Source organism: Mytilus trossulus, chromosome 14 (assembly GCF_036588685.1).
Source record: "Mytilus trossulus isolate FHL-02 chromosome 14, PNRI_Mtr1.1.1.hap1, whole genome shotgun sequence".
NCBI lineage: Eukaryota > Metazoa > Mollusca > Bivalvia > Mytilida > Mytilidae > Mytilus > Mytilus trossulus.
The window spans coordinates 73,399,761-73,417,909 of NC_086386.1; the positions used below are offsets into that span (position 1 = coordinate 73,399,761).

The 18,149-nt window shown below is 32.9% G+C and overlaps 2 protein-coding genes across 3 annotated transcripts in view; one reads left to right on the forward strand and one right to left on the reverse strand.

The window, feature by feature from the left end:
* The window catches only part of LOC134696256 (translation initiation factor eIF2B subunit epsilon-like), a 30,689-nt gene extending 27,341 nt beyond the window's left edge, over window positions 1-3,348 (forward strand). For both annotated transcript variants that reach the window (XM_063557950.1, XM_063557948.1), the window contains exons 15-16: window positions 1,568-1,726; window positions 3,207-3,348. In XM_063557950.1, the coding sequence (XP_063414020.1) occupies window positions 1,568-1,726; window positions 3,207-3,266 (219 nt within the window). In that variant the 3' untranslated portion in view covers window positions 3,267-3,348. The remainder of the gene's footprint in view (window positions 1-1,567; window positions 1,727-3,206) is intronic.
* A 5,830-nt stretch (window positions 3,349-9,178) lies between these two features.
* LOC134697412 (polyubiquitin-C) lies at window positions 9,179-12,221 on the reverse strand. The gene is made up of 2 exons (XM_063559675.1): window positions 12,070-12,221; window positions 9,179-11,119 (listed from the first exon to the last, which is right to left on the reverse strand). Exon 2 carries the CDS (start codon window positions 11,117-11,119, stop codon window positions 9,290-9,292), a length of 1,830 nt encoding a protein of 609 aa, XP_063415745.1. The 5' UTR covers window positions 12,070-12,221; the 3' UTR covers window positions 9,179-9,289.
* Window positions 12,222-18,149: the final 5,928 nt, after the last annotated feature.

The following is an 18,149-nucleotide window of genomic DNA, read 5'->3' on the forward strand; positions in this document are numbered from 1 at the left end:
GTTGTATGGATCATGTGGAAAAAGATTTAAACTCTTTGCAAAATTTGCAAAAATAACCCCACTGTAACTTCATTATAGTTTAACCTAGATTGTTATACTGTAACTTCATTAAAATTTAACCCCTTTGTAATACTGTAACTTCATTATAATGTAACTTATTGTAATACTGTAACTTCATTATAATGTAACTTATTGTAATACTGTAACTTCATTATAATTTAACCTATTGTAATACTGTAACTTCATTATAATATAACCCCTTTGTAATACTGTAACTTCATTATAATTTAACCCCTTTGTAATACTGTAACTTCATTATAATTTAACCTAGATTGTAATACTGTAACTTCATTAAAATTTAACGCCTTTATAATACTGTAACTTCATTATAATTTAACCTATTGTAATACTGTAACTTCACTATAATTTAACCCCTTTGAAATACTGTAACTTCATTATAATTTAACCCTTTTGTAATACTAATTTAATCCCTATAATTTAACTCCTTTGTAATACTGTAACTTCATTATAATGTAACTTATTGTAATACTGTAACTTCATTATAATTTAACCTATTGTAATACTGTAACTTCATTATAATTTAACCTTTTGTAATACTGTAACTTCATTATAATTTAACCTTTTGTAATACTGTAACTTCATTATAATTTAACCTTTTGTAATACTGTAACTTCATTATAATTTAACCTTTTGTAATACTGTAACTTCATTATGATTTAACCCCTTTGTAATACTTTAACTTCATTATAATTATAACCCCTTTGTAATACTGTAACTTCATTATAATTTAACCCTTTTGTAATACTGTAACTTCATTATAATTTAATCCCTTTGTAATACTGTAACTTCATTATGATTTAACCCCTTTGTAATACTGTAACTTCATTATTATTATAACCCCTTTGTAATACTGTAACTTCATTATAATTGAAGGACTAACTTTATAATATTATTTTATTAAATTGTTCAACAAAATATAGAATGTCTGAGTCTTGTCAAAATCATAAAATTAGATATCTATGACTCCTAACAAATGTTCATATGTTTATATCAAAATAGAGATATGTACAAGTCCTATTTGTTACACAATTCTGTCATATTTTTCTAAAAGTGCAGGTCATAGCTTTTTAAATATTTAGTACAAAGATTCATTTTCATATATTTGACTTTTTTTTTTAAAAGATTGATTAAAAATGTCCTGAACATACCGTTACATGAATTTTTTATGATTTCTTTTAGCAAGTGTTAGTGATGTTTTGCACTATATTTATCTGGTTATGCCATACCATTGGACATATTGTCAGTTATCATTTACTTTTATTTCTACTTCTTCTTGCTAACAATTTTGCATGGCGGTATGATAAGCAATAGTTCATCTGGTTTGTAGCAATGACCTTGGCAGGGTTGCTGACACTTATAAGTGATTTGCAGAAACATTTGACATTGTTTAAGAAATTAAGTCTACATACTAAGAATAAATATATGTTGTATTATAAAAAGTAACAGTTCTAATGATTACAGTACTCATGTTAAATGATTATTTTAGGAGTTTAGTCTACAAGAACCAAGAATTAACACAGTTCTAGTCAAGATATTACACATATTGTATGATATGGATGTTTTAGAGGAACAAGTATTGTTTAGATGGCATAAGTCTATACCTCAAGGGGAGGAGGTACCTGAGAGGGAAAGGTTAAGAAAACAGGTCAGTGAAAAGAATTAAGTAACAGAAGAGCTTGGGGTTCAGAAAGAGGGTGAGTATTCAACGTAGTCAAAGGTTCATTAACGTAGCAGCAATATGGCATTTGCTATTTGGTTGTGTTATTTTCACTTTGACACATTCCCCCTTTCTATTCTCAATTCTATTTGTATTGTAATGTCAACTAAATGACTTGTTATCTAATGTTGGTTATGGATTTTTAATAAATTCACTCAGAAGTGAGGTATATTATTGATAACATGACTGAACTTTGCCCTGTAAATAATTAACTCTTACTTCTGACATTCCTGGACATGCTGTCCAATGTTTATTGATGAGACATTTTTGTTGTTTGCACACCTTTGAAACTCTGTTTGAATTTAATATTATATATGATATACAATGTGCAGTATCTGCTATATTTTAGAAAGAATAACTAACATGATTATATCAATTAGCCAGGTTGAGATTTAGTTAAACATAGCCTTATAATATGAGGTGCATCTGATAGATATCAACCTCATGCAAATAAATATTTGTTCATCAGTTTTTTTAGGGGTATTGAAAAATTTCTATGCAAAGAATGCAACTGTTTGAAAATTAGATAAAAGAATCCTACAAAACATTTTTAATTTCAATATGAATATTCAAAAAACGTTCAAAGTCTTAATCATGTATAATGTCAAAGTGATTTCTGCCTGATGCAGCTCATAAGATGAATGGTTTCCATCATTTTTATGCCCCACCTACGATAGTAGAGGGGCATTATGTTTTCTGGTATGTGCTTCTGTTTGTTAGTCTGTTCGTCTGTTCGTTCATCCGTCTGTTACACTTCAGGTTAAAGTTTTTGGTCAAGGTAGTTTTTGATGGAGTTGAAGTCCAATCAACTTGAAACTTAGTACCGGTATACATGTTCCCTTAGATAAGATCATTCTAATTTTAATGCCAAATTAGAGAATTTATTCCAATTTCACGGTCCAGTAAACATAGAAAATGAAAGTGTGAGTGGGGCATCCGTGTACTGTGGACACATTCTTGTTTTAAACCAAATACAATGTCTCTATATAAAGATAAGGAGATTAGGTGTGTTGACTAATGAGACTATTGGGACAACTATTCACCAGTCATAATGAAGTGGAGATAGGCAATAATATGTCACTCTAAGGTATTCAGAAATTAGGAAAACCCATACTGCATAGTTTTCTATAAAAGGCTTGTATGTTAAGAATATGACACATTTTAATGAAAAAACTCAACAGCCAAATTTTATATAAAAATAAAATTTACAATAAAACATGTTACCGACTTGAACCATCAACAACCAATGAATATCAGCTATTGATTTGTATCCACACTTAAATAATGTAGCAAGGTTGAAAATATTTCTCAGTGCTTCAATGAAAAACAAATACTGTTTTTTGCATGTAACAATCCTATGTTATTTGATATCTTCGTTAATAAATATATGATTTATGTGTTTTTGTAGGTGGAGCCACTTATAAAATGGTTACAGGAAGCAGAAGAAGAATCATCTGATGATGAATAACTGTTAACTTGAGATAATTGTGAAGTGTACTGGATGGAACAATATATTTAATGAAATGTGAAAATAAATACTATTAATTGAATCATGTCTTCTATCTTTGGCTCCTCACTATTGTATCAACATAATGACTAAGCTAGCTTTTTCTACATCAGTTTGGTAAAATTTCTGTCTTGTTGAACATTATGATTTGATAAAACAAATTGCATATGGGTCAGAATTGAATAGAATGAATCACATTTTAAGGAGGAGAGCAACACTAGACATCAAGTCACTGTAATTGTGTCAACAAGAATATATAATATTGTAGCACTGTCTATAACATTTCTTCATTAACCTTTTAATAAAACTCAGGTCACGTAATGAAATAAGAAAACCTTCAATCTGATATGGGTATCTCAAGCAGTTGAAAAGTCCAAGACTGACAGCTTTTTTTTGATTTATGAGCTGTTGAAGCCATTTCACACAGTGCACCTGTCCTAAAAAGGCTTCCACATGACTATATCTCACAAGCAAAAGAGTGGCCAATTGTTATACAAAAAAGGCCTCTCTGAGGTCTGTTATCTGCTTTGCAAATCATGTTGGGTCTGTTGACTTAAAATTTCTACAATTCTGCATCAACACATTTTTATTAGTCTTCAAATACTAAATTCTTATATAGAAGATCAAGATAGGAATATAACACATATACAATATAACTAAAATAAAATTGAGAATGAAAATGAGGATATGTCAAAGAGTTAACAATCCGACCAAAGAGCTGAAAAAACAATTACCTAATTTCACAATTTGGAAATAATTGAACTAACCTAAACACCTTAAAAATTGAAAAAAAATGTAAATATAAAATTGTGAATGGAAATGGAGAATGTGTCAAAAATACAACATCCCAACCATAGAGCAGACAACAGCTGAAGGCCATCAATAATGGTGTGCTTCAGCTGGCCCCTTAACAAAAATGTGTATTAGTTCAGTGATAATGAACGTCACACTAAACTAGGAAATATACACAAGAATTAAAAATCATACTAGACTAACAAAAGCATGGGGCTCCTGACTTGGAACAGGCACAAAAATGTATTTTTTTCTGTCTGGCTGGTTTTATTTAACCTTGACCTCATTTTCATGGTTCATTGTTTAGTGGTTTTGTATACTATGGACAGATGGTCAACTGTAATTTGTGTATTGAAAGATTACTGTTGGACAGGGTTCACCTAACCTTGACCTCAGTTTCATGGTTCATATGTCAAAGTTAAAGTCATAAGAAACAAGTGACCAGGGAAAAATAATGTTTATTCAATTCTTGGTCCAATGCATGAATATAACATAAACTTAGTCTTCTGTGCATGATTTTATCATTTTTTATGCAACCATATTGTTTAATCGTCATGGTTTTCTCTCTCTCTTTCTGTTATGAGAGTGAGAATATGGCAGCTACTTAAATGTTGTGTTTAGAAGCCAAAGTTATCTGATTGACATCCTAAAGTAAACAATCAACAAATAAATGTGGATATTGAGAACATGTTTACATGTACAATCAGATAATAGTTTATTTTAAGGTCAGATCCATGTGTGTTGTGATCACCAGATTTTTAGGAGTGGGTTATTCAAATTAAGTTAACTCTTTCTAAATATGAACAAATTAAAGAATTTACTTCAGAATAAAGTATATGTACATAAGTTTTATAATGAAAACTATCCATTTAGTTATAAAAAAACATATGCATTATTTTTTAATGTGAGGTTTCATATATATGACTTTATTATAAGTTTTTATACGACCGCAAATTTTGAAAAAAATTTCGTCGTATATTGCTATCACGTTGGCGTCGTCGTCTGTGTCGTCGTCGTCCGAATACTTTTAGTTTTCGCACTCTAACTTTAGTAAAAGTGAATAGAAATCTATGAAATTTTAACACAAGGTTAATGACCATAAAAGGAAGGTTGGTATTGATTTTGGGAGTATTGGTCCCAACATTTTAGGAATTAGGGGCCAAAAAGGGCCCAAATAAGCATTTTCTTGGTTTTCGCACTATAACTTTTAAGTTTAAGGTAATAGAAATCTATGAAATTTTGACACAAGGTTTATGACCACAAAAGAAAGGTTGGGATTGATTTTGGGAGTTTTGGTTACAACAGTTTAGGAATTAGGGGCCAAAAAAGGGCCCAAATAAGCATTATTCTTGGTTTTCGCACAATAACTTTAGTTTCAGTAAATAGAAATCAATGAAATTTAAACACAATGTTTATGACCACAAAAGAAAGGTTGGTATTGATTTTGGGAGTTAAGGTCCCAACAGTTTAGGAAGAAGGGACCCAAATAATCATTTTTCTTGGTTTTCGCACCATAACGTTAGTATAAGTAAATAGAAATCTATGAAATTTAAACACAAGGTTTATGACCATAAAAGGAAGGTTGGTATTGATTTTGGGAGTTTTGGTCCCAACAGTTTAGGAAAAAGGGGCCCAAAGGGTCCAAAATTAAACGTTTGATTTCATCAAAATTGAATAATTGGGGTTCTTTGATATGCAGAATCTAACTGTGTAAGTAGATTCTTAACTTTTGGTCCCGTTTTCAAACTGGTCTACATTAAGGTCCAAAGGGTCCAAAATTAAACTTAGTTTGATTTTGACAAAAAATGAATCGGTTGGGTTCTTTGAAATGTTGAATCTAAAAATGTACTTAGATTCTTGATTATTGGCCCAGTTTTCAAGTTGGTCCAAATCGGGGTCCAAAATTAAACTTTGTTTGATTTCATCAAAAATTGAAAAAATGGGGTTCTTTGATATGCCAAATCTTACTGTGTATGTAGATTCTTCATTTTTGGTCCTGTTTTCAAATTGGTCTAAATTAAAGTCCAAAGGGTCCAAAATTAAACTTAGTTTGATTTTAACAAAAATTAAATTCTTGGGCCTCTTTGATATGCTGAATCTAAACATGTACTTAGATTTTTGATTATGGGCCCAGTTTTCAAGTTGGTCCAAATCAGGATCTAAAACTATTTTATTAAGTATTGTGCAATAGCAAGTCTTTTCAATTGCACAGTATTGTGCAATGGCAAGAAATATCTAATTGCACAATACTTTTTACTACCAACTGATAAATTTAAATAAACATTACCATTCAGTGATAACAGGCAGTTTTTTTACATCTTAATATTTTATGATGTATTTAAATGAGTAGTTATTGTTGCAAACTCCATTAGAATATTTTAATTGAGATTAGTTTTGGAATAAGGGAAAGGGTGATGTGATTAAAAAATTGGGTTCAATTTTTCTCATTTGAAATTTCATAAATAAAAAGAAAATTTCTTCAAAATTTTTTTGAGAGGATTAATATTCAACAGCATAGTGAATTGCTCTAAGAGAAAACAAAAAATTTAATTTCATTAGAACACATTCATTCTGTGTCAGAAACCTATGCTGTGTCAACTATTTAATCACAATCCAAATTTAGAGCTGAATCCAGCTTGAATGTTGTGTCCATACTTGCCCCAACCGTTCAGGGTTCAACCTCTGCGGTCGTATAAAGCTAAGCCTTGCGGAGCATCTGGTTGTGATTTGGTCTTTTCTCAGATCTATTACTGTTATTTAAAATAAAAGGTCCACTTTATTTGGTGAATGGAATGTGTGTAATGTGTACATATCCAATATGTCTTGCATCATTCATCTGACCTTGACCACACTTATGGATTATTGATATAAAGACTGGTGTGTGATACTTGAACCTTCATATACAGACTTTCAAAATTGATTCAATGGTGACAAGTAAAGCAGGGGAAATATATCAACGTGTGGTCTCAGTTCTTAGACAACACTCACTGTTCAGATACCAAACTGAATGCATATGTGGCATAAGAACTGGTTTCTTTAATAGATACTATTTAAGAATATGTGGTACAAGCGACTATAAGACAACTCTCCATCCAAATCACAATTTTTAAAAGTAAACCATTATAGTTCAAAGTACAACCTTCATGTTCAACGTAGACAAAAACAGATAACCCCTTAGTGTGTATCATTAGAGAATTCAAATTACTAAAAGCCAGCCAAATAACAAGATTCCATTAACTGTTTGCTCAATATTAAGTGGCAAAATATATCACCATTCAATTAAGAGGTTCAGCCAAGAGCTCAGCAGAACAAGGTCAAACCAAGATAAGGAAGAAATTCCCACTTTTACTGAAAAGGTTTTTGTTGAGCCTCCAATTTTCGACACAGAAAGCTTTTAAAGCCTTTACATAGGGATAATGATCCAGCAGCATTAGCTAATCTTAAAACCTTTATATTTTAGAAGATGGTCGACCTGGATGCATCATACTTTGTATATAGATGCCTCATGTTACAAAGTTCCCTCAGTCACATGTCCAATGTCATTGACCTCATTTTCATTGTTCAGGGACAAATTGATGGATTTTTTGTAATGTTAAATTCTCTCTTATTATGAGTAATAGGATAACTATATTTCGTATGTGCCTACCCTGCAAGGTCCTCATGCCCATCCAAAAGTTTTACTTGACCTTAACTTCCTTTCATGGATCAGTGAAGGTCAAGGTCCATATCTCAGATACTATTTGCAAAAGGTCTAGTATATTCCGTGTATGGAAGGACTGCAAGGTGTACATGTCCAACTGGCAGGTGTCATCTGGCCTTGACCTCATTTTCATGGTTCAGTGGTTTTAGTTATGTTTTTTGTGTTTTGGTTTGCTTTCTTACTGAAAGCATTAGGTCTACTACATTTGGTGTATGGAATGATTGTAAGGTGTACATGTCCAGCGGAGTGTCGACCTTATTTTCTTAGTTCAGTGGTGAAAGTTGTTTTTGATATTTTGTCTTTTTTCTAATTCTTTATGCAATAGGTCACCTATATATATGGTGTAAGGAAATATTTTCTCTTCTATGTGTCAGTTGCACGGGTTTTATTTGACCTTGACCTCATTTTCACGGTTCATTGCTCAGTATTAAGTTTTTGTGTTTTGGTCTGTATTTCATAAACTATAAGCAATAGGTCAACTATTTTTGTTGTATGGAAGAATTGATAGCTGTACAGGTCTGCCTGGCATGGTTCATTGGCCAATGATTAGTTTTCTTGGTTAATGTAAGTTTATATGACAGTTGTAATAAATCTTTATATTAAGGTAGATTGATGGTATACCGCCATCTTGGATTGTACAATCACAGTACAAAATCGGTCTAGTTATTTGCCTAAATCTGCCAATTTAGAGACAGAATTTTCAACCACTTGTTGCTTGAAAAATAGCACGGTGACCCATACTTTTTTTATTAAATTTTTGAAAAGAGCATAGTAAAATCTTCATTTTGGCAAATTATAAAAAAAAAATCTGTCTCAAAAAATATATACTGGTGATCTACCTTAAGGACTGTCAACAATGGTCAACATAACATCAATAATTAGTAAAGAAGGCAAGACATTTCAGTGTGTGTGAAGTAGAAGTTCTGCTTATACCATTGTATACAGGAGATTGAGTCAATTTTTCTTAATACAATAATTCCACTTGAACACAAAACAGGCCTTTGACACTGAGATCACTTTGTAAATTTGATGAAGTATAAAATGAAATTAAAAAAAAAATCAACACAATGAATATGGCTGAAGGTAAAGCTACAAATCACTTAGTTTAATTATAAAATAAGAATGCTTATGTTCTGCATTTCTTTTATACTTGAATTGCCATCAGGTGATCTCTTTTTATCTGACCCAAACATATACCCTAGTTTAACATGCATGTATTAACTGGTCAGCTTGTTGTTAAATTGAAGTAACCCTACTACTACCAATTCAGATGCCTCATGCCCTGATAAAACCTTTGTTATAAACACTATAAAAGTACAACTTAACCATTTTAAAAGAGGACAAGACTTCTATATAAATGGTTTAAAAAAAAAGAAGTTAATCAACATGAACATAATAAATTTATTGCAATGCTTGCACAATTTTAAAAGATAAAATGAACAGCTTTAAAGTCACTTTGCAAAAGTACGAGACTAAACTGTCCCAGAAAAGTTTATTGTCCTCCACGGAGACGCAAAACCAAATGAAGTGTTGATTCTTTCTGAATATTGTAATCGGACAATGTACGGCCATCTTCCAGCTGTTTACCGGCAAAGATGAGACGCTGTTGATCTGGGGGAATTCCTTCCTTGTCCTGGATTTTAGCTTTTACATTTTCAATAGTGTCTGAAGGCTCAACTTCTAGTGTAATAGTTTTGCCTGTCAATGTTTTGACGAAAATCTGCATACCTCCTCTCAATCTCAATACCAAATGAAGTGTTGACTCTTTCTGAATATTGTAATCGGACAATGTACGGCCATCTTCTAGCTGTTTACCGGCAAAGATGAGACGCTGTTGATCTGGGGGAATTCCTTCTTTGTCCTGGATTTTAGCCTTTACATTTTCAATAGTGTCTGAAGGCTCAACTTCTAGTGTAATAGTTTTGCCTGTCAATGTTTTGACGAAAATCTGCATACCTCCTCTCAATCTCAATACCAAATGAAGTGTTGACTCTTTCTGAATATTGTAATCGGACAATGTACGACCATCTTCTAGCTGTTTACCGGCAAAGATGAGACGCTGTTGATCTGGGGGAATTCCTTCTTTGTCCTGGATTTTAGCCTTTACATTTTCAATAGTGTCTGAAGGCTCAACTTCTAGTGTAATAGTTTTGCCTGTCAATGTTTTGACGAAAATCTGCATACCTCCTCTCAATCTCAATACCAAATGAAGTGTTGACTCTTTCTGAATATTGTAATCGGACAATGTACGACCATCTTCTAGCTGTTTACCGGCAAAGATGAGACGCTGTTGATCTGGGGGAATTCCTTCTTTGTCCTGGATTTTAGCCTTTACATTTTCAATAGTGTCTGAAGGCTCAACTTCTAGTGTAATAGTTTTGCCTGTCAATGTTTTGACGAAAATCTGCATACCTCCTCTCAATCTCAATACCAAATGAAGTGTTGACTCTTTCTGAATATTGTAATCGGACAATGTACGGCCATCTTCTAGCTGTTTACCGGCAAAGATGAGACGCTGTTGATCTGGGGGAATACCTTCCTTGTCCTGGATTTTAGCTTTTACATTTTCAATAGTGTCTGAAGGCTCAACTTCTAGTGTAATAGTTTTGCCTGTCAATGTTTTGACGAAAATCTGCATACCTCCTCTCAATCTCAATACCAAATGAAGTGTGGACTCTTTCTGAATATTGTAATCGGACAATGTACGGCCATCTTCTAGCTGTTTACCGGCAAAGATGAGACGCTGTTGATCTGGGGGAATTCCTTCTTTGTCCTGGATTTTAGCCTTTACATTTTCAATAGTGTCTGAAGGCTCAACTTCTAGTGTAATAGTTTTGCCTGTCAATGTTTTGACGAAAATCTGCATACCTCCTCTCAATCTCAATACCAAATGAAGTGTCGACTCTTTCTGAATATTGTAATCTGACAATGTACGGCCATCTTCTAGCTGTTTACCGGCAAAGATGAGACGCTGTTGATCTGGGGGAATTCCTTCTTTGTCCTGGATTTTAGCCTTTACATTTTCAATAGTGTCTGAAGGCTCAACTTCTAGTGTAATAGTTTTGCCTGTCAATGTTTTGACGAAAATCTGCATACCTCCTCTCAATCTCAATACCAAATGAAGTGTTGACTCTTTCTGGATATTGTAATCGGACAATGTACGGCCATCTTCTAGCTGTTTACCGGCAAAGATGAGACGCTGTTGATCTGGGGGAATTCCTTCTTTGTCCTGGATTTTAGCCTTTACATTTTCAATAGTGTCTGAAGGCTCAACTTCAAGGGTAATGGTCTTTCCTGTCAGAGTTTTGACGAAAATCTGCATCTGAAAAAGAAATACACATTTATTATTGCTGAACATAATTTTGATCCATTGTTTTATCTTACTGTTAATCAAAAATGTTTGGTTTTACTTCCTGTTATCTTGTAAACTTAAATTTTCACAAAACAAGGATAGAGAAACTAGAAAACTTCCTTCTACTATTAATCATGTCCATGAAAATAGCAAATACATTACGTTTCAAGGGGGATCTCATTTGGGGGTTACGATCCCCGATCCCGATTACTGTTTTGTCAGATTCTTGTATACCACTTACACTATGGTTACGTTGTAGCTACCAATTCTGAAGTCTATTACACTAAAAACTCAATACCACTATGAGTCTATGTACTTATTAAAGCAATTCTCTTTTCTCGGGTCCCGCAAGACCTCGTTTCCCGTTTTCCCGACACAATTACTCCAATGAGACCCACTTAAGGTGTACCCCAACTACTGTTTTAGTGTAAGTGTTAAGTTATCTGTGATCACAAGTAAGATTGAAGTGTTAAGATAAGTTTCATCATCACATGATCTCATTTAAATTATGTTTTGAATATTTTTCCGGTATATTTATTACTGTAACCCCTCTTTAAAAAGTTATTTAACCTTTATGTCTCACAGCCATTATATCAATTTTAAATAACCAACCATCCCCCTTTTTTTTATCAAATGCGTCATAACCTTTCCTTTTAAACATTTTTGAGAAAAAGTCAACCACATCGAATATGATATCAATATTTCAATTGCCGATGTTAAAATTGTAGCGTAGCTCACAAAATAAATCGAAAGTGAAATCATTAGATGAAAATTTTCAAGATGGCGACAAGCCTTTGTCAACAAAGAAATGGATAAAATTTAAAACTAAACGCATTTGAACATCAACCATAACCAATAACTTGAATATAAACATCTGTAGTTGATATTTCTTCATTTTACTGCCTTAACTAAAGACTTACCTTTAATGCTTTGTGATTCTATTCAATAATATAAGTTCTTCTGTCTGTTTAACAATCTGTTTGCGCTGTATACTAAAGTAATTTGCGCAGGTCAGAATTATTTATACAAGTCCTGTCACGTGATGTTGTCATAGTTATTTTCAGATTTGTGATACATGTGTTGTCTACGTGTACATGTACATACATAATACACGCTAATTATAGGAAAGTTCGAGAAAGGACGTAGATACTGTTGTGAAACGTACATTAGTTTATTCACCGTAAACGAATAAACAAAGATAATCTATCAAAATAAAAGTAGATAGAAAGAGTTCTATTTTTAGACGTTTTAATATTCAATATTTTATTGGAAAGAGCACAATAGAGGTGATCCAAATACAGACAATTATAATATTAAAACAACATATAAATGAAATAAAGATTCATGTAACAAGCCATGAGCCAATTCTATGTATACACATACATTATAGACTGAATAACTTCGATATTTTTTTGGTGGGTGTGTGCCATTTTTGCCTCAAAAAACGTTAACCCATTTAAATATAACATACACTGAAATTGAATTCAGTACCTATAGTTTATAAATATTTAAGAAAGAATGACCTATACTTATATACAATATTTAAAATATGACCCATCATAAGTCATAAATATACCAGCAGATATATATGTCTCTGATACCAGCTACCCTTAAGTTTTTATATATCAATGAATTGATATCATTTGGTGCACATATATATCATCGTTATATATGCGCATGGATTGTTATATTGGTGTGTACATCATACCCCAAATCAAAAAGGAGGGCCATTTTAATATAAAATCTCGCAAAATTATGACCCATATTTTTGGCACATCCCCGTATACCGAATAATAGGAAGTTAACCCCCCCCCCCCCCCCCCCCGTGGATTATAGTACCATGGTACAGTCTGCTAAAATCTTTGATAATTAAATAAATAATAAAAATATGTAGGAAGATGCACAAAAGAGTGAAGATGTGGTGTGAGTGCCAATGAGACAACTCTACATCCAAATAACAATATATAACTTGAAGTAAACCATTATAGGTCAAGGACTGGTATGGCCTTCAACACCGTAGCCTTGGCTAGCTATATATAAAGGGCCTAAAAAATAATTTCTAGTGTAAAAACATTCAAACGGGAAAACCAACGGTTTAAAAGATCCATATAGCAACGGAAATCAACTTTGTTAAAGTAAATTCTGTAACCATGGACTTTTTACCCTAGTAATATTTGTCCGCAAAATCAGTTTATAGTACAATATACTAATCTTCCCTGATGCCCTCTGGGTAATTCAAAATATACAATAATATAATATAATTATACATTTAAAGATAATCAGGGGCAAGATTATGTATACACTTATCAAAAAATCATGTTGTTTTCTTATATAAGCCCCCCCCCCCCCTTTCTTATATATGTCCATAATTTATGTCCATTCTTATGTACTGTTTTATAAAAGCTCTTTTAATTAATTGGAAATAAAATATTCTTATTCTTATCAAAAACTCAGTATCATTATAATGATCTTCTACAACTACTTCTAACTTAACATAGTATGAATAAGGTATAATGGAAATTTGGTTTTTAACAGATTTTTTTGGGCATCTGCTTGACCACAATATATTTAATCTTTTCCACAACAAATTGGGGATAAAAAAAATCGTTAAGAACATACACACTCCTTTTATTAAATTAAATAGTCGTTCCCTACAGGATTATTTTTTTTATAAAAAAAATAAAGAACAAGTATCTTGGTCTAATTTTTTGGCAAGATTTTGAAACTTTTAACAGAAAGGATGATATTTTTATATATATATATATATATAAGAGATAAGAAATAAAACAATGTAAAGTTTAAAGTGTTAAAGAAATGCAGAAGACATAATTTATCATAGATATTTTGTATTTATAAAGCCATTTTACCGGCATAACTTTACAGTATACAGAGGAATCTTTTTTAACTAGACATAAGTCTTTTTTTTCAGAAGACGATATCAAGTTTTACTCCAGCAACAACAAACAATTTAAAGTGATGAATTTGCAAAAATCTGTCAAAAACGGCGATCTTAAATTTATTTTAAAATACTTGGTGCATCTGTTCATTAGCAATCACTAATTAGATGTAGCTCTAGTCAATATTTAAAACTTTGTAAACGCATGAGTCAAGTACAGATTATATATGTACGCAGTTTTAGACGATCACCAATCTAATTATATAAAAAACGATCTCTCAACGCTCCCGTTTTCTGATATGTCGCGTGAGAAATAGGTTTTTAATTAGATTGGACGAACACTATAAACATAAATAACTTTTTATCTTCTATAAAACTGTATATAATGGACACTAGCCGACGTGAATGTCTTCCACAAGACCTTAACAGAGCCGGACTTTAGGGGGAGCCCGCCCCCCTTTTGGGGACAAAATTTGGTTGCTTATAAAGGGAATCTGAAAACTGAAGTATAACTGGAGCGGCCCCCCTCTTAGGTCAGTCAGTGGACCCCGACTTATGAACATTTCTGGATCCGCCACTGCTTAACATTTTTTGACGAACACCGCTATGGTCATAAGCTTTTCATCTTCTATAGATAACTTATTTGACGGACACAGCTGACATCAATAGCTTTTCATCTTCTATATAAAGATAACTTATTTGACAGACTCAGCTGACATCAATAGCTTTTCATCTTCCATAGATAACTTATTTGACGGACACAGCTGACATCAATAGCTTTTCATCTTCTATAGATAACTTATTTGACGGACACAGCTGACATCAACGGACACTTACGTAACTAGCTTTTTGTCTTCTATACATAACAGTATTTGACATACACTGACGACGTCAACCAGCTTTTATTCTTGTACAACTATGGCTTTTCATCTTCAGAAGTTCTACAATAACTTATTTGACAATCACTCAGTGGCGGATCCAGGGGAAAGTTCCGGGGACCCCCTTTTTTTGACAATCAATGCATTTGAATGGGAACATATAGTTGGACCCCCCCCCTTTTTAAAATGGCTTGATCAGCCCTTGCGCTGACGTCAACAGAGGCGGATTTAGGGAGTGGGCAGTTGGCCCGCCCCCCCCTTTTCTCGGAAAAAATTGTTGATCATATAGGGAATCTCTGGAGCGTGACCGGAGCGGACCCCTCTTAGGCAGTCAGTGGGCCCCCACTTATCAAAATTTCTGGATCCGCCACTGGGTAATAGCTTTTCATCTTCTAGAAAAACTTATTTGACAAACACTAACGTCATTAGCATTTTAACTTCAAGACTGAAATAAACTTATTTGACAGACACTGACGTTCACAGCTCTTCACGTCTTCTATAGAAAATTTTATATGGCACTAGAACACACCCGTGATATCACGGGTCCGTGAATGAATTAAAGTATATACCTATGTGCAAGCCTTATTTTAGTAGTCATCTGATAAAGTCGTGCCGATTATAAGATACGCCGTTTTTTTCTGCTATCAAATCTTTCTGTTTGAACCCGTCGAATTGGATTGGAACTTAAAACAATAGGTCCTGGAATGGAGTATTTTTTTAATCAACAGCATTGTCCTATATTAGTAATAAATAAAGTTGAATTCTTTGATTCGCTGGTTTACGTTATGCCCACTAACAAATTGAAAACTGTACCTATACGCCTTATTTTTAGTCCAGATTTTAAGTATTCGTATTGTTATCTTAGAAAGTTTTACTAATTAAAATACTACAATAAGCAGCAATTTGACAATTTAATAGTGTCAACCCTGTGATTATGATTGACCCGTGTATATAGCATATTAATCCTGAAAACACCGTTTGGTGGTGCGCCTGTCAGATGCGGAACGTACAGATAAGGTAATAGGTAACAGGTGAATATACTATTGGTATCGGTAGCAGACTCGACCCGGAACTTCTTAATTATTGGCAATATTAATTATGTGGAAAACAAAAGGGCCTGGAGGGGTGTAATTTTTAATCTACATCTTTGTACTATTTTAGTTATATATAATATTAAATTCTGCGATTCGTCGTTTTTACGTGATGACGGCTGACAAATTGGACCTCGTAATTTTAGTATTATATAGATAGATACACTGACGTCGATAGCTTTATAATTCATCTTTTACAAAAACTTATTTGACAAACACTGACGTCAATAGCTTTACATCTTCTAGAAAGAAAAAAACTTATTTAACAAAAAATAACATGTTAGATTCAGGTATATAGAAATAAAAACAAATCTGGGACAAATGCCTTTGCTGGTATACAGTAAACATTTCATGCCAGTTAAAAAATATCCAATGTGAATATGTGAATTGGTTTAAAAAAAAACTTTTTTTAAAGCTATCTTAACATCTCACTTGTATACCATTAGTGAGATGTTAAGATAGCTTTAAAAAAGTTTTTTTAAACCAAGTCGCCTCTGGCCTTTGTTAGTCTTGTATGATTTTGAATTTTAGTTTCTTGTGTATAATTCGGAGTTTAGTATGACGTCCATTATCACTGTACTAGTATACATATTTTCAAAGGGACCAGCTGAAGGACGCCTACGGATGTGGGAGTTTCTCGCTTCATTGAAGACCCATTGGTGCCCTTCGGTTGTTGTCTGCTCTATGGTCGGATTGTTGTGGCTTGGACACATTCCCCATTTCCTTTCTCAATTTCATTAAAGCACCATTTTCTACATAAGAAAATGCCTGTACCAAGTGAGGAATGTGGCAGTTGTTATTCATATGTTTAATGTGTTTGAGCTTTTGATTTTGCCATTGGATTAAGGACTTTCCGTTTTGAATGTTAATTCCTCAGTCAGATCTCAGTATTTTTGAGATTTTACTTTTTTTTCAAAACATGCATAGGCAGACCAAGGAGAGGGGCTGTGTGTCCGTTCCCCGTCTTGTGAGAATAAATGTGGTTGGTTATTTATAGGGAATCACTGACGACACGTATGACTGAAGCGGCCCCCTTTTAGGTTAGTCAGTGCCCCCTTTAACAAAAATATCTGGATCCACCACTAGCATGCATGCCATGATGGACATACACTCATCAAAAACCAGTATTCACTCTTTCACACAATTTGATCGAAATATATATAAAAAATATCTTCATTGCTGGAAGGAATATAGAAATAAAGAACTATCAAGGTATAACTATATAAAGGCTAAATAATTTACATTTTCTTTAAAACTCTATTTTGTTTTGGAACATATATATATATTAATCTAAAAGATATTTGATGGAGGCAATTAATTTGTAAGATAAAAATAAGCGCTCATGGCTGTCATACATTTACTAGGATTGTAATTTGAGACTGATAGATATATATGTAAAAAATTGTGCCGTAAATCAGGAACATATATATATATATATATATATACAACTCGTCTAAACATCAACCCAACAATGTTAGACCTGTAAATTTGCTTTCGCAAATTTTTGGTTCTTCCCTCGCCGGGATTCGAACCCATGCTACTGTGATATCGTGACACCAAATCGCCTGCACTGCAGCCGTCCCGCTAGACCACACGACCACCTGGGCTCTCAAATAAAAGAGCTTTCGGTGGCCATATGTTACCTTTCCACGTCAGTTTTAATCTAGCGGCGTACTACAGTACATGATATATAAGGCATGAAGATGTTATTGTTACAGATCAGCTAAATTATCTATAGTAAAGGATCCTACAAATTAATGTAAGATACAGTCACAGAAAATAATTATATTCATATATATATATATATTAGATATACGGTTCCCAGTGTAAATAGATCTCAATACAACACTTTAATAAAAATGATTATACTGCATTACACCATTTTTTGGCTTAATGCCCACCTTATGTGTTGATAATAAAAATAATTCTTTTGCTGAATTTCAGGTAACATGCAATAATTTCCAATCTTTATAGACAATCTCTTTTTAACTTTTCATATAATTACTATTAAGTATAATTCAAGAGGTTTAATTTATGCCGATAAATTAAGGAGAAGTTCAAAAATGATCATTTCAAATTAGCCACAAGTAGACATGTTTTGAAACTTTATATTTCAGTGAAAGTTAGTACCAGCA